The following is a 22371-nucleotide window of genomic DNA, read 5'->3' on the forward strand; positions in this document are numbered from 1 at the left end:
ACCTTTAATCTGGGTAACTAAACAAGTATTGACAAGTAAAGAATTTAAATTCACGTCTAGTTAGTGATTAGTTCTCGCAGTTGAAAGAAAAACGTAAAAATAATTAATATGCATAGATATTTCGACCTATAAAATTTAATATGCCGATATATAATATCCATGCATATTAATTATTTTTACGTTTTTCTTTCAACTGCGAGAACTAATCACTAACTAGACGTGAATTTAAATTCTTTACTTGCCAATACTTGTTTAGTTACCCAGATTAAAGGTGAAACAAAATGTATGAAAAATGGACCTTAAGCTATAACCTTAATGGTTAAAGCTACACAGAAATCATGTATAACGGAAATGTTCTCCTTAAAATTATGTAAAAAATATCCCACGACAGCATATGTCTATCTTTTATAGTTGACTCACAATAACACGTGTATCTCCCGATAGTTTAGCAGTTCGAAGCTTTCTCATTATATTTGTCTACTCTTACGTTTATAAAACTCTCAGTCATCCCTAATTAAAAAAGTGAACATTATTAAATATTCCATAAAAAAGAATCATAGAAATCGGTATAGAAACACCAAAGTTATACATGAAATACGCTAATAATAAGCCATCACGCGTGAATACTGAATCATGCTATAAGGATTATTTTTGTATATATATAAAGTCGCGAACGCACAGGCAGGCGGCTTGCTTGGCACCTAGAGGCTAGCGAATCACCTAGCGAGTAGCTTCGTAAAACGAACATTCTCGAACGTTCGCGACCGGCTCCATTTTTGAAATCCGAAATCCACGCGGGCGAAGCTGCGGGCGGAAGCAAGTTTAATAAATAAAGTCTCTTAATTATAAAAAATAAATAAAAATAAATTCGCAAGTAAAGAGATCACGCAAGGAGAAAATGGTGCGGGGGAAGTTATTGAATTTATTTTTATACTTTAGCAAGTTCTTTTATTGAATTAAGGTATCAATTTCAGCTAGTTTAACAAAAATATTACAGAAAAATAATATATTGTTCGCAGACAAATTTATTGTTTGAAAATTGTAGACATTCATAACATAAGTCTGAAGCAATACTTAGAAAATATTGAAATGTTTCTTTTGGAAAATATTATATTACAAATACACGAAATAATTCCAAGTGGTTATTGAATCGAACTCACTGTTTAAGTACCGTTTCGGGACAAGACGGGGAGGGTACTCGCTGCAATACCGGTGTGTTAACGCTGCGGTGTCGCAGTTCCATCTACCCACCAATGAAGTATTCTTGTGATGCGGCGCCACAACGGTTCGTGACTGTAATGGACAGTTTCTCCATTGACAGTAACAGTCCCTTGTCCCTAAGGCTAAATTGCGACGCTTGTATTGCAACTCTTACGGTTTTCACTTTAGGTTGTGAATTTGGCTGTTACTTTTACTAATGAAGAAAATTTGCCATAAGACAGTGATTTAGATATCACTCGAAAACATGACCGGTAGGGCACAGGTGAAATGAGACAAACCATAATTTTAAACATATTTATTTTACACAAAATATCACAAATCAATTACACCACAATGTGCAATACATTTTGATATTTACTCACTGTCTTGTAATTGAGCACTTCACGTTATTGTTTCAAGAAGTCCTAACCTATACCGTCCATAGACTCCTGGCGGTTTTTGTAAAGAAAATAACAATAAAATACTCGTTCTCCAAATCATGTATTTCATTTCGCAACAGTTCGGATGGCCGTTATGAGACTAGGGTAAGAGACCCTACAGAAACAAGACTTCAATGGAACATGCCGACAGAGGCACGAGTCGTGAGCACAGCGCGATGTCCCTCAGTGGCTCGTGGGTGTGGCTGCAGCGCCGCCGCTCACGGGCGCGCGCTGACGGTGCGCTGCACGGACGACATGCCGTCCACGAACCGCGTGCGGAACAACACGTTCGCGTTGTTGAACATGCCGTCCTTCAGCGACACTATTATGAACTGCCGACAATGAATCATTATTAACATTTTTATACAAGTAAACAAATACTTAAAGGATCAAGTGGGGGCGACATCATCATCAGCCGTATAAAAGCCACTGCTGAACATAGGCCTTCCCTAAAGATTTCCAAACAAAGTTGTCAAAAGCGGCCTGTATCCAAAGAGTGTCTGTGACCTTCATCAAGTCAATTCACAATGCGAATTGGGGTCAAGTGAGGTAACTAATATTCAATAGCTATCATGTTAGGGAAAACTCTGATATGATCTGCCAATTCACGATGATTTTTTGCAAGTTAATAGTCCCAATATTTAAGCCGATTATTTCTAGACGCTCCGACTTTAATCCCGAGATAAAAATAGCCCGACGTACTCAGAAACAATTATCTTCTTATTAGTAGAAAAATTCAAAGTCGGGGCCTGTAATTCCAACGATTGACGCCTCCGCATGAAAAACACAATTTTTTAAGCATTACAATATGATAAATATAGAAAAATCTCAAGTATAAACATAACTACCAAAAGCAGCAAATACAAGTTGGCGAAAACACAAACTTACAACTACCGTCAAAACAAAACAGTTTACGAAAATGGCCAACATGAAATGTATTTTCGGCGTACAGCGAGTAAATTGCAAAAATATAAAATGTTCAGTGTCCGCGCGGTGTGAAACGGCGGTATATTTACAGGTCTCGGGTGCGCGATTTGAAAACTTATCCGAATGTGTCGGGGCGTGGGGGACGCGGGGGGGTGCAGGGGAGGGTTGCCAGGTGTAGTGTCGGATATTGGCAAGCTTGAATATACAAGTGACATGTGGGAGGTATCGATACCTCTAGTGTCAAATGATGGGCGTCACAGGTTAGGGCTCAGCGAGCACGTGACGTAAAATCCACCATAATACCACGCCTGCCTGGACACACATTGTTTTTATAACCATATCATGTATATGGTGTAGTAGAACATTGAAACGCAACGTGTATATTTGGTCAATAATATAATTTGACCACGCTCACAATCAGATGAACAGCTACTCGTCAAATAGATATCACCCACTTAGATGAAGAACAGTAACCGTCTTTGCTCAAAAGGCTGGCAAGTCCTGGCGGGCGCTTGTGGACGCGAGCGAGCCCGTCGCGTCGAATTCAAACGCGTCGGAAACGCGATACAGCAGGTACCAGACAATTTGTCACCGCGCCGCTCTTATTATGTGCAATGCGTTCTCTTTGTGAGATATTGCATGCGATTTCTCCTTTTGTTTTAAAACTTTTGATGTAAGTAGTTTGAACGGTTTCGCTGGGGCTGTAGATGCAACGAACGTGTATTTTCGGGGTCTACTTAACATACATAATATTCTTTTTATTGCCGAGGTAGACAACCGGGTAAGATCTCTTGATGAAAACCAAAGCCCGTGAATCACCGATGAAGCTAGAAGAATAATTATTGTGATTGCATTGCTGACTTTTAAGGAAGAATTAGAATTGAAATGGGAGTAGCTATTAATAGAGGCCGTGTCAGAACGGGCAAGATCTTCAAAAATGCTTTTTTCTTCTTCTTGCTTTTATAATATCAATGCTATAGATCTCATAATTCAAGGTTGGAATCCGTTTTTGCGGACGCCGCACTATAACTCAAACACCGTTTAATCATAAATTCCAAATTAGTGCGTAATTTAGCGTAAGTCCAATTCATGGATGAAGAATGAATTTAATTTACGCAATGGGGCTAAAGTAGTAATTCGTTATGAATACATTATTACTTAGGCACAAGTTTTTGCCTTTGTCACATTCTTAAGATAAATGCAAATTATTTTCGTGTTTGATTGTGTCATCTATAAGTTTTTTTTTTTTCTAGTGAAAAAAATAATATTAATATATTTGCAGCTTGCTGTGTTATGTACATCCGGCTGCCTGTCAGAGAACTGAAGGGTCCGCAAACTAGCCCTTTAACGATCGTCGACGTCTTTGAACTTGTGCAAAAATGATTGATTTTAAAAATTTAGAACAGTCATGTATACCATACAAACCTATTAATATTTTTCATTAGAATAATGAAGTATTCTAGGAACATCAAAACATATTGGTGTAGTCAGCAGCTTTACAACAAAGATAATTATCGACATTCTGATAAACATTCTAACGTGACAAAATCTTTTAACATTATTAGCACTTACATATCTGCTTCACAGTTAAGGGCTTAAGATACACAAAACGCAATTTTAGCCCGCTTTGAGCATCAGGCAAAAAATAATATAGGCATTCTTCGTAAATATTTTGAAAGAAAAAAGTAGTATGGCCTATTGTCTTTTGCACTGTGGCATCATTTTTTTTTTAATTAGACACAATATTTGAGACCCTAGAAAGAACATAGGCAACTTTCTATCCCGGGCAAATATATTATAACGAAACTTTTATCCCGGAAATTATTATTCACTCGTGCGGAGCCGCAAGCAAAAGCTACGTGTGGATAAGTAAACTCTAGGCAGAGTAATATGTTAGATTTGGTAAAGCTGGCCGCCATCTTGAATATTATTATTTTAGGCTGCTATTTTCATAGTCGATATCTGGTCAATTTTGGACTACGAAACGAAAGTCAAGTTAACATTAGAGCTGATTTTAGACTAGTATGTTTTCGGAGTAATTATATATAGCGCAAGAACTTCCAGACGTGTTTATCTGGACGACAATATTAATAAGTTTATACAAATGCGACTTGCCGCAAGCTCTGCAAGCTACAAAATTTGCAGAAGTCGGATTGCCATGACTCTTTATATGGTGAAATCGCTTGCGGTAGATAACTTCTGCAAGTTGTCTTGCTAATATAAACCTACCATAAAATTAGTCAAAGTGGCCGCCATATTGAATTTCTTTGTTTTAGGACTAATCGATTGAATGATTTCTAAATCGATATCTGGACGTGACTTTGGATACAAACAATATATCTAAATTTAGAATTTGAAAATTTTGAATTTCCTTGCTTTCTCACTCATTGGCTTTCAAATCGATACCTGGGCGCAGCTTTTGCCACAAAAGAGATTTTAAGTTACATTTTGTAAAAGTAACCGCCATTTTGAATTTCCTTGTTTTTAGGCCAATGTGTTTTCGAAACGTTGGTTTCAAATAATAGGGCTTTAGTTAGAATTGAAAAAAATCGAATCCATTAGCAATTTCCTTGTTTTGTGGCCAAATTAATATATAGGAGTATGCATTGTCACAAGACACATTTAATGTAACATTTGAAAAAAGTGGCCGCCAATTTGAATTTCTTTGTTTTTCCTAATTACATTTAGATGATATACAATTATTGTTGTAGTCTATAGCTTTTTTTATGTCAATGGGCATGGCAAAGTGATCGCACTGTATCCAATTGCAAGTGGGGTGGGGTTTAAAAAAAGTTGTTAACTGTTAAAAAATAATTGGACAGTTAATTATTTGTCGCCAGTCGACACAAACTATACTTATACAGTCACATAAGGATAAAACGCACTAGCATAACCCCTCGCCTGACACGTGAGGCCATCCTCACATGTCAGGCGTGGGTGATGAGGAGCAGTACCTTCCACGACCGAGTGGCGTCTCAAGCTTGAGGCCCCGTCAGCGGGGCTCCGGACCGTCGAGGCAGTGCCGCATGTCTTTGCCGAGTGGCTGGACAGGCGCCACGGTGCGGCAACCTTTCGGTTGACACAGGTACTCACCGGGCATGGCTGCTTCGGTGAGTATCTGTGCCGGATCGTGGGTATGGAGGTGTCGGCCGTGTGTCACCATTGTGACAACTGCCCGCTGGATACGGCTCAACATACCTTAGAGTTGTGTCCGGCCTGGGACGAAGATCAGTCGTCGGACGTGATCTCTCGCTGCCGGCCGTGGTTGCTTCCATAGTCGGCAGTCGGCAGTCTATCTAGCATGGTCACATGCTGTCGTTGGCGTCGAGTGTGTTCCTCGGTGCACGGGGGCTTCCGAACCCCCAATAGGAGACGGGCTGCACTAAGCGGAACCGCGCAGGGGCAGCTGCCGACGTAGACTTAGACATCGTCAGAGGAAGCCCACAATCGTCCCTAATGCGCCGATGAGAGCCACCGCGGATAAAGTACCTTCCACGACCCGGTGAACTCTACTGACACCTGCACACGTGTTGTCATACGAGGAGCAGTACCTGCGAGTGTGTGAAGTGTTCCTTGAGCATGTGGCCGATGTTCTGGGTGTGCGAGAGGTCGAGCGCGGCGTCGACCTCGTCGAGGATGTAGAGCGGCGCGGGCTTGAACAGCAGCAGCGCGAGCACGAGCGCCAGCGCCACGAGCGAGCGCTGCCCGCCCGACAGCTCGCCCAGCGACTCCTTCCACGACCCGTTGAACCCCACTTTTACCTAGAGACAACACGTCACATGTGTTTTGTAACTATAATTCATTGTGATTTTTAAGAGTAGGAAAGAAAGTGCTAAGTATCATCATCATTTATAATTTAATGTATGTAGCGAGTACCTCCAATCCGTCAAGCACGGTAAGTCCGTGTGGTGGCGTGAGTCGTGCCTGTGCGCCGGGCAGCAGCGTGCTGAAGATCGAGCCGAAGTCTCTGTTAACCTGCTCGCACGCCGTCACCAGCGTCTTCTTTTTCTTTTCGTCTAGCTCCGCCATCACCTGCACTAACTTCGCACGGTCTGCTTCCACTATCTTCTTTTTACGCATAACGTCTTGATACTGGTTGGAAAAATAAAGTTTTTATTAGGCTGGTTTGCAATAATTGTAGGTTTTATGATCGGTTTTCAGCTCGTAACGAATTTCTTTGTGTGCGGTGTGCAGTGTGTAGTGTGTACCTATTCGTCCTCGCGCGCGAGCAGCTGGTGCGCGCGCGCGTTGAGCCCGCGCGCGAGCAGGTCGCGGCGGGCGGCGGCGCGGCGCGTGTGGTGTGCAGTGTGTAGTGTGTACCTGTTCGTCCTCGCGCGCGAGCAGCTGGTGCGCGCGCGCGTTGAGCCCGCGCGCGAGCAGGTCGCGGCGGGCGGCGGCGCGGCGCGTGTGGTGTGCAGTGTGTAGTGTGTACCTGTTCGTCCTCGCGCGCGAGCAGCTGGTGCGCGCGTGCGTTGAGCCCGCGCGCGAGCAGGTCGCGGCGGGCGGCGGCGCGGCGCGTGTGGTGTGCAGTGTGTAGTGTGTACCTGTTCGTCCTCGCGCGCGAGCAGCTGGTGCGCGCGTGCGTTGAGCCCGCGCGCGAGCAGGTCGCGGCGGGCGGCGGCGCGGCGCGTGTGGTGTGCAGTGTGTAGTGTGTACCTGTTCGTCCTCGCGCGCGAGCAGCTGGTGCGCGCGTGCGTTGAGCCCGCGCGCGAGCAGGTCGCGGCGGGCGGCGGCGCGGCGCGTGTGGTGTGCAGTGTGTAGTGTGTACCTGTTCGTCCTCGCGCGCGAGCAGCTGGTGCGCGCGTGCGTTGAGCCCGCGCGCGAGCAGGTCGCGGCGGGCGGCGGCGCGGCGCGTGTGGTGTGCAGTGTGTAGTGTGTACCTGTTCGTCCTCGCGCGCGAGCAGCTGGTGCGCGCGTGCGTTGAGCCCGCGCGCGAGCAGGTCGCGGCGGGCGGCGGCGCGGCGCGTGTGGTGTGCAGTGTGTAGTGTGTACCTGTTCGTCCTCGCGCGCGAGCAGCTGGTGCGCGCGTGCGTTGAGCCCGCGCGCGAGCAGGTCGCGGCGGGCGGCGGCGCGGCGCGTGTGGTGTGCAGTGTGTAGTGTGTACCTGTTCGTCCTCGCGCGCGAGCAGCTGGTGCGCGCGTGCGTTGAGCCCGCGCGCGAGCAGGTCGCGGCGGGCGGCGGCGCGGCGCGTGTGGTGTGCAGTGTGTAGTGTGTACCTGTTCGTCCTCGCGCGCGAGCAGCTGGTGCGCGCGTGCGTTGAGCCCGCGCGCGAGCAGGTCGCGGCGGGCGGCGGCGCGGCGCGTGTGGTGTGCAGTGTGTAGTGTGTACCTGTTCGTCCTCGCGCGCGAGCAGCTGGTGCGCGCGTGCGTTGAGCCCGCGCGCGAGCAGGTCGCGGCGGGCGGCGGCGCGGCGCGTGTGGTGTGCAGTGTGTAGTGTGTACCTGTTCGTCCTCGCGCGCGAGCAGCTGGTGCGCGCGCGCGTTGAGCCCGCGCGCGAGCAGGTCGCGGCGGGCGGCGGCGCGGCGCGTGTGGTGTGCAGTGTGTAGTGTGTACCTGTTCGTCCTCGCGCGCGAGCAGCTGGTGCGCGCGTGCGTTGAGCCCGCGCGCGAGCAGGTCGCGGCGGGCGGCGGCGCGGCGCGTGTGGTGTGCAGTGTGTAGTGTGTACCTGTTCGTCCTCGCGCGCGAGCAGCTGGTGCGCGCGTGCGTTGAGCCCGCGCGCGAGCAGGTCGCGGCGGGCGGCGGCGCGGCGCGTGTGGTGTGCAGTGTGTAGTGTGTACCTGTTCGTCCTCGCGCGCGAGCAGCTGGTGCGCGCGTGCGTTGAGCCCGCGCGCGAGCAGGTCGCGGCGGGCGGCGGCGCGGCGCGTGTGGTGTGCAGTGTGTAGTGTGTACCTGTTCGTCCTCGCGCGCGAGCAGCTGGTGCGCGCGTGCGTTGAGCCCGCGCGCGAGCAGGTCGCGGCGGGCGGCGGCGCGGCGCGTGTGGTGTGCAGTGTGTAGTGTGTACCTGTTCGTCCTCGCGCGCGAGCAGCTGGTGCGCGCGTGCGTTGAGCCCGCGCGCGAGCAGGTCGCGGCGGGCGGCGGCGCGGCGCGTGTGGTGTGCAGTGTGTAGTGTGTACCTGTTCGTCCTCGCGCGCGAGCAGCTGGTGCGCGCGTGCGTTGAGCCCGCGCGCGAGCAGGTCGCGGCGGGCGGCGGCGCGGCGCGTGTGGTGTGCAGTGTGTAGTGTGTACCTGTTCGTCCTCGCGCGCGAGCAGCTGGTGCGCGCGTGCGTTGAGCCCGCGCGCGAGCAGGTCGCGGCGGGCGGCGGCGCGGCGCGTGTGGTGTGCAGTGTGTAGTGTGTACCTGTTCGTCCTCGCGCGCGAGCAGCTGGTGCGCGCGTGCGTTGAGCCCGCGCGCGAGCAGGTCGCGGCGGGCGGCGGCGCGGCGCGTGTGGTGTGCAGTGTGTAGTGTGTACCTGTTCGTCCTCGCGCGCGAGCAGCTGGTGCGCGCGCGCGTTGAGCCCGCGCGCGAGCAGGTCGCGGCGGGCGGCGGCGCGGCGCGTGTGGTGTGCAGTGTGTAGTGTGTACCTGTTCGTCCTCGCGCGCGAGCAGCTGGTGCGCGCGTGCGTTGAGCCCGCGCGCGAGCAGGTCGCGGCGGGCGGCGGCGCGGCGCGTGTGGTGTGCAGTGTGTAGTGTGTACCTGTTCGTCCTCGCGCGCGAGCAGCTGGTGCGCGCGCGCGTTGAGCCCGCGCGCGAGCAGGTCGCGGCGGGCGGCGGCGCGGCGCGTGTGGTGTGCAGTGTGTAGTGTGTACCTGTTCGTCCTCGCGCGCGAGCAGCTGGTGCGCGCGTGCGTTGAGCCCGCGCGCGAGCAGGTCGCGGCGGGCGGCGGCGCGGCGCGTGTGGTGTGCAGTGTGTAGTGTGTACCTGTTCGTCCTCGCGCGCGAGCAGCTGGTGCGCGCGCGCGTTGAGCCCGCGCGCGAGCAGGTCGCGGCGGGCGGCGGCGCGGCGCGTGTGGTGTGCAGTGTGTAGTGTGTACCTGTTCGTCCTCGCGCGCGAGCAGCTGGTGCGCGCGCGCGTTGAGCCCGCGCGCGAGCAGGTCGCGGCGGGCGGCGGCGCGGCGCGTGTGGTGTGCAGTGTGTAGTGTGTACCTGTTCGTCCTCGCGCGCGAGCAGCTGGTGCGCGCGCGCGTTGAGCCCGCGCGCGAGCAGGTCGCGGCGGGCGGCGGCGCGGCGCGTGTGGTGTGCAGTGTGTAGTGTGTACCTGTTCGTCCTCGCGCGCGAGCAGCTGGTGCGCGCGCGCGTTGAGCCCGCGCGCGAGCAGGTCGCGGCGGGCGGCGGCGCGGCGCGTGTGGTGTGCAGTGTGTAGTGTGTACCTGTTCGTCCTCGCGCGCGAGCAGCTGGTGCGCGTGCGTTGAGCCCGCGCGCGAGCAGGTCGCGGCGGGCGGCGGCGCGGCGCGTGTGGTGTGCAGTGTGTAGTGTGTACCTGTTCGTCCTCGCGCGCGAGCAGCTGGTGCGCGCGCGCGTTGAGCCCGCGCGCGAGCAGGTCGCGGCGGGCGGCGGCGCGGCGCGTGTGGTGTGCAGTGTGTAGTGTGTACCTGTTCGTCCTCGCGCGCGAGCAGCTGGTGCGCGCGCGTTGAGCCCGCGCGCGAGCAGGTCGCGGCGGGCGGCGGCGCGGCGCGTGTGGTGTGCAGTGTGTAGTGTGTACCTGTTCGTCCTCGCGCGCGAGCAGCTGGTGCAGCTCGCTCGTTGAGCCCGCGCGCGAGCAGGTCGCGGCGGGCGGCGGCGCGGCGCGTGTGGTGTGCAGTGTGTAGTGTGTACCTGTTCGTCCTCGCGCGCGAGCAGCTGGTGCGCGCGTGCGTTGAGCCCGCGCGCGAGCAGGTCGCGGCGGGCGGCGGCGCGGCGCGTGTGGTGTGCAGTGTGTAGTGTGTACCTGTTCGTCCTCGCGCGCGAGCAGCTGGTGCGCGCGTACGTTGAGCCCGCGCGCGAGCAGGTCGCGGCGGGCGGCGGCGCGGCGCGTGTGGTGTGCAGTGTGTAGTGTGTACCTGTTCGTCCTCGCGCGCGAGCAGCTGGTGCGCGCGTGCGTTGAGCCCGCGCGCGAGCAGGTCGCGGCGGGCGGCGGCGCGGCGCGTGTGGTGTGCAGTGTGTAGTGTGTACCTGTTCGTCCTCGCGCGCGAGCAGCTGGTGCGCGCGTTGCGTTGAGCCCGCGCGCGAGCAGGTCGCGGCGGGCGGCGGCGCGGCGCGTGTGGTGTGCAGTGTGTAGTGTGTACCTGTTCGTCCTCGCGCGCGAGCAGCTGGTGCGCGCGTGCGTTGAGCCCGCGCGCGAGCAGGTCGCGGCGGGCGGCGGCGCGGCGCGTGTGGTGTGCAGTGTGTAGTGTGTACCTGTTCGTCCTCGCGCGCGAGCAGCTGGTGCGCGCGCGCGTTGAGCCCGCGCGCGAGCAGGTCGCGGCGGGCGGCGGCGCGGCGCGTGTGGTGTGCAGTGTGTAGTGTGTACCTGTTCGTCCTCGCGCGCGAGCAGCTGGTGCGCGCGCGTTGAGCCCGCGCGCGAGCAGGTCGCGGCGGGCGGCGGCGCGGCGCGTGTGGTGTGCAGTGTGTAGTGTGTACCTGTTCGTCCTCGCGCGCGAGCAGCTGGTGCGCGCGCGCGTTGAGCCCGCGCGCGAGCAGGTCGCGGCGGGCGGCGGCGCGGCGCGTGTGGTGTGCAGTGTGTAGTGTGTACCTGTTCGTCCTCGCGCGCGAGCAGCTGGTGCGCGCGCGCGTTGAGCCCGCGCGCGAGCAGGTCGCGGCGGGCGGCGGCGCGGCGCGTGTGGTGTGCAGTGTGTAGTGTGTACCTGTTCGTCCTCGCGCGCGAGCAGCTGGTGCGCGCGCGCGTTGAGCCCGCGCGCGAGCAGGTCGCGGCGGGCCAGGGCGCGCCGCGGAGGTGTGCAGTGTGTAGTGTGTACCTGTTCGTCCTCGCGCGCGAGCAGCTGGTGCGCGCGTGCGTTGAGCCCGCGCGCGAGCAGGTCGCGGCGGGCGGCGGCGCGGCGCGTGTGGTGTGCAGTGTGTAGTGTGTACCTGTTCGTCCTCGCGCGCGAGCAGCTGGTGCGCGCGCGCGTTGAGCCCGCGCGCGAGCAGGTCGCGGCGGGCGGCGGCGCGGCGCGTGTGGTGTGCAGTGTGTAGTGTGTACCTGTTCGTCCTCGCGCGCGAGCAGCTGGTGCGCGCGCGCGTTGAGCCCGCGCGCGAGCAGGTCGCGGCGGGCGGCGGCGCGGCGCGTGTGGTGTGCAGTGTGTAGTGTGTACCTGTTCGTCCTCGCGCGCGAGCAGCTGGTGCGCGCGCGCGTTGAGCCCGCGCGCGAGCAGGTCGCGGCGGGCGGCGGCGCGGCGCGTGTGGTGTGCAGTGTGTAGTGTGTACCTGTTCGTCCTCGCGCGCGAGCAGCTGGTGCGCGCGCGCGTTGAGCCCGCGCGCGAGCAGGTCGCGGCGGGCGGCGGCGCGGCGCGTGTGGTGTGCAGTGTGTAGTGTGTACCTGTTCGTCCTCGCGCGCGAGCAGCTGGTGCGCGCGCGCGTTGAGCCCGCGCGCGAGCAGGTCGCGGCGGGCGGCGGCGCGGCGCGTGTGGTGTGCAGTGTGTAGTGTGTACCTGTTCGTCCTCGCGCGCGAGCAGCTGGTGCGCGCGCGCGTTGAGCCCGCTCGCGAGCACCACGCTGCCGCAGGCGGCGGCGCGGCGCGTGTGGTGTGCAGTGTGTAGTGTGTACCTGTTCGTCCTCGCGCGCGAGCAGCTGGTGCGCGAGGCGGATAAGCCCGCGCGCGAGCAGGTCGCGGCGGGCGGCGGCGCGGCGCGTGTGGTGTGCAGTGTGTAGTGTGTACCTGTTCGTCCTCGCGCGCGAGCAGCTGGTGCGCGCGCGCGTTGAGCCCGCGCGCGAGCAGGTCGCGGCGGGCGGCGGCGCGGCGCGTGTGGTGTGCAGTGTGTAGTGTGTACCTGTTCGTCCTCGCGCGCGAGCAGCTGGTGCGCGCGCGCGTTGAGCCCGCGCGCGAGCAGGTCGCGGCGGGCGGCGGCGCGGCGCGTGTGGTGTGCAGTGTGTAGTGTGTACCTGTTCGTCCTCGCGCGCGAGCAGCTGGTGCGCGCCGTTGAGCCCGCGCGCGAGCAGGTCGCGGCGGGCGGCGGCGCGGCGCGTGTGGTGTGCAGTGTGTAGTGTGTACCTGTTCGTCCTCGCGCGCGAGCAGCTGGTGCGCGCGCGCGTTGAGCCCGCGCGCGAGCAGGTCGCGGCGGGCGGCGGCGCGGCGCGCGCGCGCGGCGGCGCTGGCGGCGTCCCGCGCCGTGAAGTCGTAGGCGCCGCCCGCACTGCCGAAGAACTCGCGCTCGGTCCGCACCCACGCGTGTTCACGCTCCAGCGCGCGCATCTGCACGGTTTACATAAAAAATAAATATGGTAAATACATAATTAATGTACACTAATATGTCTTTCTATTAAATAAATTGCAACATAAAAAAATAATACGTGTATCTACACTTCATTACAATAATTCCTTCCCATTACAATATCTTGTTCTTGATGTACAGTATAAAGTGGAGCTATAAATTAAATAATTAATCCATTCAACTCACCCTATCCTCACACTCCGTGGCCTCTGTCTGCAACTCCTTGATCTTGTAATCCAACTCCTTGATCTTCAACTCGAGCTCGGCGTTACTCTTGAACAGTTGTTCCTTCTTGGCGATGAGTCGTGCTATATCACTATTGCGACTCGCTATATCCGTCTTCTGTTGTTTTATACGCTGCTGCATTTGTTTCACCTCATTCTACATTAAACATAAATTAAGTCGACACAAGTACCATAACTATAAATCCAGTTACAAATCTACACAGCTACAAATCCAAAGTTTTCTAGTATAGACCTTGCCTACAGGATAAGCACGGTTTATATTAGAAAACTTTCGATTTTTGATATAAAAGAATGTATTATCCATTTATGTGATATTTTATACCATTGTGTATTTAGACTATACTATACTTACCACCAGGACTGGTGAATATACAAAATGCAGATTAAAAAAAATATATAATTTCTCAGCCACCATTTTGTTTAATACTTACCGTAGCCTTGCTGTGTTCCTCTTTAGCCTCATCCAGTGCTTGCTGCAACGCCTGAGTACCGTCATTCAACTCCTGCAGCTGCTGTTCGCTGGTGGTGACCGCGTTCTGCAGCTCTCGCACTTCCAGCTGCAGCGTCTCGAACTCCTGCTCGCGCTGCTTCCACTCATTGTGATGCTGTTCCGCTTCTTTCTTTGCTTTCTTTAGATTCTCTTCGGCTTTTTTGAACTCCCTGAGTAAACGGGTACCAATCAACGACTAGGCTCTATTTTTTATTTCCATTACTGAATGTCTCAAAACATGTCTAGAGGAAGTTCAGACATGAACAATAATTGTAATTATTGAACAATAAGAATGAGTTGTATGTGGTTAGTAAGACGTGTTGGTGTGAGTGGTGAGTGGTGAGTGGTGAGTGGTGGGTACCGTTCGCGATGCCCCTTGATGTCGTTGACTTTGTGCTCGAGGTCCGTGGCCCGCGCGGCGGTGTCGCGCTGCGCCGCGCGGTCGCGCTGCACGGCCGCCGACAGCTCCGACACCTCGACACGGAAACAACTAATTACTACTGTAAGTTGTAACGCGCGAGTGGCGGCAGCGGTGTCGGAGTGGCGCGCGTGGGTTGTGACCCGCACCGCGCGTCGCCAGCTCGGTCGGTGTCGCGACACGTCGGCGACTACACACACTCTGGGGTCACGGACTCGCGAGCGTCTCACCAATCCTCTTGATGTTATTCGACCATTAAACGTTTACAAAACGAACGGTGTTTTATACTATTCATAAAAACTATAAGTTTAAATGATTTCAATAATATCAAATCAATTATTTTATGTTTCCCAAGATGACTATACTACACATAACTGTTGTTATACTCGTACATATTATAAATGGACCTTTATAAATGCGCTTATCATATTATAATATTTACTATTAGCTATTTGAAGAAGCATACGAGGCTTTTTAAAAACATTTAATAGTATAAAATAACCTAATATTAAAACGTACTATGCAAAGTTTGATACTAACCTGAGTCCGCAGCCCCTCTATCTCGGCGTGTAGCTGCGCATGCGTGGTGGTCGCCAGTCGAGCCTTCACAACTTCCAGCTCGTGAGACATCGTTTCAAATCTAATAGCACATATTTTTTTTTACGTATCAATATTGATTGAATATATTATGTACAAGTGTAACTGCATTTAATAATTTTTTAGACATATTGTCATGACAAAATGTTATATTGTTGGTTGAATTCAAGATTTTCAAGAAGCTAACAACAGTTCTAACAGGAGTGTGTAGTACCTATCTTCAGGCAAATAGAGAGCAAATATATCCTCACAGAAATAATAATAATACCTCTGCTGCATGCTGGTGTACTTTTCAGCCATTTGCTGTATAGAGTTGAGCTCCGTGGTGCTCTGCATCAGCTGTTGTTCCGCCACTTTGAGCTCCTGTTCCAACTGCTTCAGCTCTTGCAGTTGGAGCAACACTGAACCACCCTGGATAATAGGATACAATTTTACTTTTACGTTTATGGAATTTAAATTATTCTGATGACAATCTTTATATTCGTTTTGAAGTTAGCCACAATAAACTGCTCACTGTGCGACTTGTTATGTTGTCTGAAAATTAGTGCGGTGCCATTTGTGTCTAACTTCAGATTGGGTAAGATGTTTGGCGCAAGCTGTATCTTATTTTAAAAAGCGAATGTAAACCTTTCCTAGCGGAATTTCATCAGCGGTGGCCAATCTCAACCGAAATCAGCCAGGTACGCAGGAGACATTATAGTGCACAAGTGTGTTAGCAATACACAGGTGTATTCCCTGTTCCTTAACTCTTTTAGTCCGCTAAGACGGCAGTGCGTATGTCCTGATACTTTACCTATGTGTGTTAATGCGCGATTTATATTAATTATAATTTATAACTCCGCACGCGATAATTGGTAAGATTTCTTGTGTTCCGTTTCAATCAATCTAGTGGTATTTGAACATGTATGTATTGACCTTAATGCTGGCGCCGCCGGAGAGCGTGCCGGCGGGGTCGACCACGTCGCCGTCCAGCGTGACGGAGCGGCGCCGCACGCGCGGGTCGAACGTCACGCGCCGCGCCACGGACAGGTCGCGGCACACCAGCGTGCTGCCGAACGCCCACGCCATGGCGGGCCGCACGCGCGCCGGGAACGACACCAGGTTCAGAGCCAGCTGCACGTTGTCCGGCCCGCCGCCCTGGCACATTACGGTGAAGAGATTATATACGGGGACGGAAAACTGTATCGAGACCGACGTCATTCCGGCGTGTACAAGTGCAGTGTACGCACGATTGTAAACAATGAACTAAATAAATAGTATTACCGTTATCTCGGCGTTCATATTGCTACATCATAAAATAGACTATTCCCGAAAGCAACTAAAATCCAAATAAAGTATCGATCTACGAGAGCTTGTATTAAGTATGTCTTGTATTTAATTTTCTACATAGCGAGACGACCTCAAAATTCATATTATGGAAACAGAATAATTAAAAGGCGTTTGTGATTAATTTTATATACAATACAATTTGTTGTTTAAAAAATTAAGTATTTATGCATTCAACTACATCTTTATAAATTACATTTAACACATTGTCTAAATAATGATCTGGAAATGTTTAAATATTGTGACTAATTAAAATAATATTATGTTCAAATAACTCACAATCTCCTGCGCAATGCGCACTGTCTCAGGATCTATGACATGTCCAGAGATCTTGTTGAGCGGCACGATGGTGGTCCGGGTCTGCAAGTTGCCGCGCTGCAGCAGCAGCTTGCTGGTCACGTCCGTGTCGACCACCACGTTGTATAACTATACAGAAAAATTATTAATTATTGAGTACTGTTGCAACATTATACAGGGTGAGGAAAAAAATAGTTTTTTTTTTATTTGTCATGCTCTATAATAGATAGTGCAATTATTGGTGAATTGGATCTCGGTGCATGAAAATGAAAACAGTAAAACGAAAACGAAATGTAAAGTACAAATTAAAAAGTATGCTTCATTTAGAATGTGTGAAGAAATAAAGTAACTTACAATGGTCAAAGGCTAAGGCATATTTGATTCTAAACATAATATGGTCTTACTTTCCCTCCCGCAGCTGTCTCCAACGCAGTACAATACATAGGATCACACACGTCTATTAATCTGCTGATCGTACCTGAGAAATAAAATTACACCTATAATCTTGTGACATGACAACTTGAAGAGTGAAGCAGCAATATGCATATACTGCTGCGCTCCTGTTTGGGGGGCATGGGCAGCCAGCGTAATTACTGTGCAATATGATACTTAACATCTTACGTATCAGGGTGACAGGAGTAGTTCAAAGATCTGTGTGATGTTGATCTTATGATTGCAATGAGGCAAGCAGCATGAAGTTCTCGTAAGTCAATATGAATAAGCTCGCTCACCCTCCACCCTGCGGCTGTCGAAGTCGGGCTGCGGCGGCGTGTAGTTGAAGTGGCAGCGCTGCAGCTTGGCGGCGAGGCGGTCGAGCGCGTCGCGCTTGGTGCGCGCGGCGCCGTGCTGCGCGCGCACGCTGTCCGTCAGCTCGCGGTGGCGCTGCGCGCTGTAGCTCGTGCGCGACAGCTCCGCCTGCGCACACGCACGTATCATGGGCCGAGGCACTTATCTTGTGTCAGTATTCTGTGTAAATTTTTTATTAGAATTGCTAGACACCCATCGGAAAGTAAATAGTGCATGACTTATTGCAAGTATAAAAATGTATACAAATAAATGCTTATTTTTCCATATTAGTTCTAATTCCCTACGTAATTCTACCTTCTTGCTTTAGAGATAAACAAGGTATTTGTTCTATATTTCCACTTTTAAGGTGTGACAACACTGTCTATCGAGTAAGTCGTACCTTCAGCTGGTCGACCTGTGCCTGCTGTTTCCCGATGGCATCCTGGTCTCGCTGGTACTGCGCGCTGCTGCTCTTGAATTCCTTCTCCAGCGCATGCAGACGCTCCTCTGCATGCTTCTTCTCCATCATTCTCTGTGATATACGAGTAGATGCTTCCGATGCCTCTTGTTTTGCAGCTGTAAGAAACAGTATTATAAAATGTGAAAGTAAAACAGAGAAATTTATGTGTGCATTTATAGTTTTTATTGTAAAAAATTATTAATGTCTGCCATAATTTTGTGTAAACTACTGGTTAGTATCTCCCAAACATATTGCATAGGATTTGTACCTATTAGTTGTCCCCTTAGTGAGTCGGAGGCCCCTTCCAGCCCGCTGACTGCGAGAAACTTCTGTTGTGCCTCGTTGAGCGCCGCTTTACTGGACTCACTCGCTGTCCGCAGCGTTTCGAATGTTGATGAGACCTGAACAAAGTTAAGGGTCATATTACAATGGACGAGCGCGTCTTCGCCAGGTAATGAATAACTTTGGTCACAATGTTAGCGGAGTGTGGTTGTGAGTGTATATGTAGTCACGTGCCCCGTCGAGCGTGTGCTGCTTGGCGGCGAGCGCGGCGCGGTCGTCGTCGCGCGCGCGCGCCAGCAGCCGAGCGCACAATGTTAGCGGAGTGTGGTTGTGAGTGTATATGTAGTCACGTGCCCCGTCGAGCGTGTGCTGCTTGGCGGCGAGCGCGGCGCGGTCGTCGTCGCGCGCGCGCGCCAGCAGCCGAGCGCACAATGTTAGCGGAGTGTGGTTGTGAGTGTATATGTAGTCACGTGCCCCGTCGAGCGTGTGCTGCTTGGCGGCGAGCGCGGCGCGGTCGTCGTCGCGCGCGCGCGCCAGCAGCCGAGCGCACAATGTTAGCGGAGTGTGGTTGTGAGTGTATATGTAGTCACGTGCCCCGTCGAGCGTGTGCTGCTTGGCGGCGAGCGCGGCGCGGTCGTCGTCGCGCGCGCGCGCCAGCAGCCGAGCGCACAATGTTAGCGGAGTGTGGTTGTGAGTGTATATGTAGTCACGTGCCCCGTCGAGCGTGTGCTGCTTGGCGGCGAGCGCGGCGCGGTCGTCGTCGCGCGCGCGCGCCAGCAGCCGAGCGCACAATGTTAGCGGAGTGTGGTTGTGAGTGTATATGTAGTCACGTGCCCCGTCGAGCGTGTGCTGCTTGGCGGCGAGCGCGGCGCGGTCGTCGTTGCGCGCGCGCGCCAGCAGCCGAGCGCACAATGTTAGCGGAGTGTGGTTGTGAGTGTATATGTAGTCACGTGCCCCGTCGAGCGTGTGCTGCTTGGCGGCGAGCGCGGCGCGGTCGTCGTCGCGCGCGCGCGCCAGCAGCCGAGCGCACAATGTTAGCGGAGTGTGGTTGTGAGTGTATATGTAGTCACGTGCCCCGTCGAGCGTGTGCTGCTTGGCGGCGAGCGCGGCGCGGTCGTCGTCGCGCGCGCGCGCCAGCAGCCGAGCGCACAATGTTAGCGGAGTGTGGTTGTGAGTGTATATGTAGTCACGTGCCCCGTCGAGCGTGTGCTGCTTGGCGGCGAGCGCGGCGCGGTCGTCGTCGCGCGCGCGCGCCAGCAGCCGAGCGCACAATGTTAGCGGAGTGTGGTTGTGAGTGTATATGTAGTCACGTGCCCCGTCGAGCATGTGCTGCTTGGCGGCGAGCGCGGCGCGGTCGTCGTCGCGCGCGCGCGCCAGCAGCCGAGCGCACAATGTTAGCGGAGTGTGGTTGTGAGTGTATATGTAGTCACGTGCCCCGTCGAGCGTGTGCTGCTTGGCGGCGAGCGCGGCGCGGTCGTCGTCGCGCGCGCGCGCCAGCAGCCGAGCGCACAATGTTAGCGGAGTGTGGTTGTGAGTGTATATGTAGTCACGTGCCCCGTCGAGCGTGTGCTGCTTGGCGGCGAGCGCGGCGCGGTCGTCGTCGCGCGCGCGCGCCAGCAGCCGAGCGCACAATGTTAGCGGAGTGTGGTTGTGAGTGTATATGTAGTCACGTGCCCCGTCGAGCGTGTGCTGCTTGGCGGCGAGCGCGGCGCGGTCGTCGTCGCGCGCGCGCGCCAGCAGCCGAGCGCGCGCCGCGTGCGCCGCGAGCGCGTCGCGCGCCGCCTTGTGCGCTCCCTGCGCGCTCTCCTCCGCGCGCTCCAGCGACTGCAGCGAGCTCTCCAGCTCCTTCAGCAAGTTGCCGCTCTCCTGTACACAACCGACTCCATTATAACTCTACAATTAAACTCTATTTAACACTAAAGCACTTACTAAAAATACCTTAAATCCCCAAAATGTTTATAAAACTCCATACACTTTTCATCCAATAGACTTTACCTCATCCAACTTCCTGTTCATGTCAGCCACTTGTTTATCATACTCCTTGGCCTGTTTCTCATTGTCTTTTATCTTCTCCTGCTTGCTCTTGATGTCGTCCTGCACTTCCGTCACCTTCTGCTCAGCCTCCTTAGTATTATTTTCTGCTGTTACATATCTGAAAATAAAGATATGATTACATACAAACAGACCACTTATTATGAAATAACTAGACATAAAAATGAAGTAAAATTTTCTATCAAAGATTTCACCTGTTTAAAGTTTCATTTTAAATCTAATATTATCAAACCTTAGAACCAAAAAGTACCTTCCCTTTGCAACACATTTATGTTTTCAGTTTAACCATTATGATGACTTAGTTTTAGTAGATAGTAATAGAAATACATTACCTCCAAGCCACATCTAATCTAGTGAGATTCTCCAATTCTCTGACAACTTTCTGGTACTCCTGAAATTGTGACCTTTCATCTTGTAACTTTTGTAGCTTTGGAGCTATGTCCTCTCTTATTATCTGCAAAAAAAACATATTTACCAACTAACATGAATTATGAAACTAGTACTCCCTCCCATAATGTATGCTTAAAGACACATCTAAAACCAAATAACTCATAAACAACACAAAGAAAAAGACATACAAAATATCCCTGTGTTTTGGATCTCCTGTATATCACACCACTTACATCATTAAGTTCCCTAAGTTTTGCATCCTTTTTCTCAATTGTCTTTTGTGCAGCTTGTTTCTTAGCCTCATACATTCTTGTTCCAGCTGCCTCTTCCACCATGGACAGAATCTGTGACAAAATGATTGTATAAAATAATATTATTGCCATAACATGTTGAATTAATAACTGCATAGAATATAATAATTGTATATTTTTTAGAATTACACATATAATACAAATTGTATGGTAATATTTATTAAAAACCAACTAAAATCAGATGAAAATGTACATTTCCTCTTATATTATTATATCAAAATCAGACAATATGACAGCTCTCAACATATTGTATAAACATTATACCAGTTTCTTGTATATTTATATTTGTAAGATACCTCAGGGGGCTTCATGTTGAGCACTTTGGTGATCCGTCCCTGCATGATGAGGAAGTGTGGGTTGTTCACATTCAGCTGTACCGAGCAAAACAAGTCACTCACTCTCTTGTTCTGCACATTTATGCCATTGATCAGGTACTTGTTCTTGCCTCCCATTACCACCTAAAAACAAATATTTCACATGAAATTGTGAGTTATGATTATAATAAGCTTTTTTACAAATATTTAAAAAAATGTGGCAATATGCTTTCTGCATTACATTGATATGTTTATTATTAATTTATTCCTTGTAACTCTTAAAATATTTATTAACTAACTTCTTATTAATAATGCTAACACCAATCATTACATTTTAACATATCAACACACATAGTGTAACATATAAAATAAAACTATATTAAACTAGAAACCAACCTGTCTGGTGACAGTAATTTCATCATGATTCTCATAGCCTATGGGACATTGCCTTTTGTCTCGATTATCAAATGTAATGCTGACTGTGGCTTTGGTGATCCCAGCCTGCCCATGTTTGTAGATCAGCTCCTGGAGACTGCCAGCTCTCACCTGGAAGACAACAGATATTTATTATCCATATTCTGCTTTTTTCGGTCAAGTTGATGTAGAAAGGCCTAAGATATATTGAATTATGTATGATCGTCCAGAGTAATGGGAGTTTATAAAACTACATAAACATAGTACAACAAGCTATTTAAGGTTATTTGAGAAAGGAATAGAGAATGTTTCTCTTGGGAATGTTAATGTTAACTAACATTATGAGAATATGTAAATTTTTGTTTATTTTTATATATACTACAGTATAGTGCAGATTTGAGTATTAGAGATGAAACTCATGAGATCTGTGTAATTTGTTATCAATATTAAACAATTGGATAGTCAGGCATAAAATATGTAGTTCGTGAGATTAGATATCCAAATTGTAGAAAACTAAAGCAAACTTTGAGATGTTATCAAAGCCTCCTTACAGGGCATTGACTTCTAAATTCATGGCATTTTTAGATTTACTTTGTTCTTTCATGGTAAGCTTTAATGCAACTTACTTTGGCGGGAAAAAAATAACCAAATACATTACTTACAAAGAAACCATAACTATAACTTACATTAGACAAATTCGTGATTCCTAGCACGAAACATATCGAATCTAATATGTTGGACTTCCCAGTTCCATTTAGACCTGTGATAGCATTGAACTCCGGGTCGAAACCAGTGATCTCGACTCGGTTTCCGTAGGATTTGAACCCGTCTAACACAATTGACTTTATATACATATTGCACACTGCACAATCATCGATACAGCAAAGAAAAAACACGGCCACAACAAGATTTCACCATTAAAATTAGAAACAAATGTTTAAATTGAAGAAAGCGGGAGCCGTTGAAAATAATATTTTTGACAGTCGTTTCAAAGCTTGGATATGTTTTTATATTAGTTGATATTCAGCATAATGTTTTGTCTCACTGACACCATTTAATATAA

General features: G+C 51.3%; 1 protein-coding gene across 1 annotated transcript; it reads right to left on the bottom strand.

The window, feature by feature from the left end:
• Window positions 1-1501: 1501 nt before the first annotated feature.
• Window positions 1502-22314, bottom strand: LOC115445490 (structural maintenance of chromosomes protein 2). Its single transcript, XM_037438151.1, has 22 exons — window positions 21995-22314; window positions 21291-21440; window positions 20877-21038; window positions 20503-20613; window positions 20212-20333; window positions 19823-19979; window positions 18062-19693; window positions 17814-17946; window positions 17486-17661; window positions 17031-17214; window positions 16704-16777; window positions 16282-16428; window positions 15592-15813; window positions 14945-15087; window positions 14620-14719; window positions 14023-14135; window positions 13603-13831; window positions 13113-13307; window positions 12707-12907; window positions 6444-6659; window positions 6119-6328; window positions 1502-1972 (listed from the first exon to the last, which is right to left on the bottom strand). The coding sequence occupies exons 1-22, from the start codon at window positions 22160-22162 to the stop codon at window positions 1859-1861; spliced, it is 4959 nt and encodes a 1652-aa protein (XP_037294048.1). The 5' UTR covers window positions 22163-22314; the 3' UTR covers window positions 1502-1858.
• Between the last annotated feature and the right edge of the window lie 57 nt (window positions 22315-22371).

This window comes from Manduca sexta, chromosome 13 (genome assembly GCF_014839805.1).
Source record: "Manduca sexta isolate Smith_Timp_Sample1 chromosome 13, JHU_Msex_v1.0, whole genome shotgun sequence".
Taxonomy (NCBI): domain Eukaryota; kingdom Metazoa; phylum Arthropoda; class Insecta; order Lepidoptera; family Sphingidae; genus Manduca; species Manduca sexta.

Coding starts and splice junctions, on each gene's coding strand:
- LOC115445490 (XM_037438151.1), bottom strand. CDS start 22,162: ATGTATATAAAGTCAATTGTGTTAGACGGGTTCAAATCCTACGGAAAC. Junction 17,215..17,485: donor CACAGGTCGACCAGCTGAAG/GTACGACTTACT, acceptor GCGTGTGCGCAG/GCGGAGCTGTCGCGCACGAG. Junction 13,832..14,022: donor ATCAAGGGGCATCGCGAACG/GTACCCACCACT, acceptor CCGTTTACTCAG/GGAGTTCAAAAAAGCCGAAG.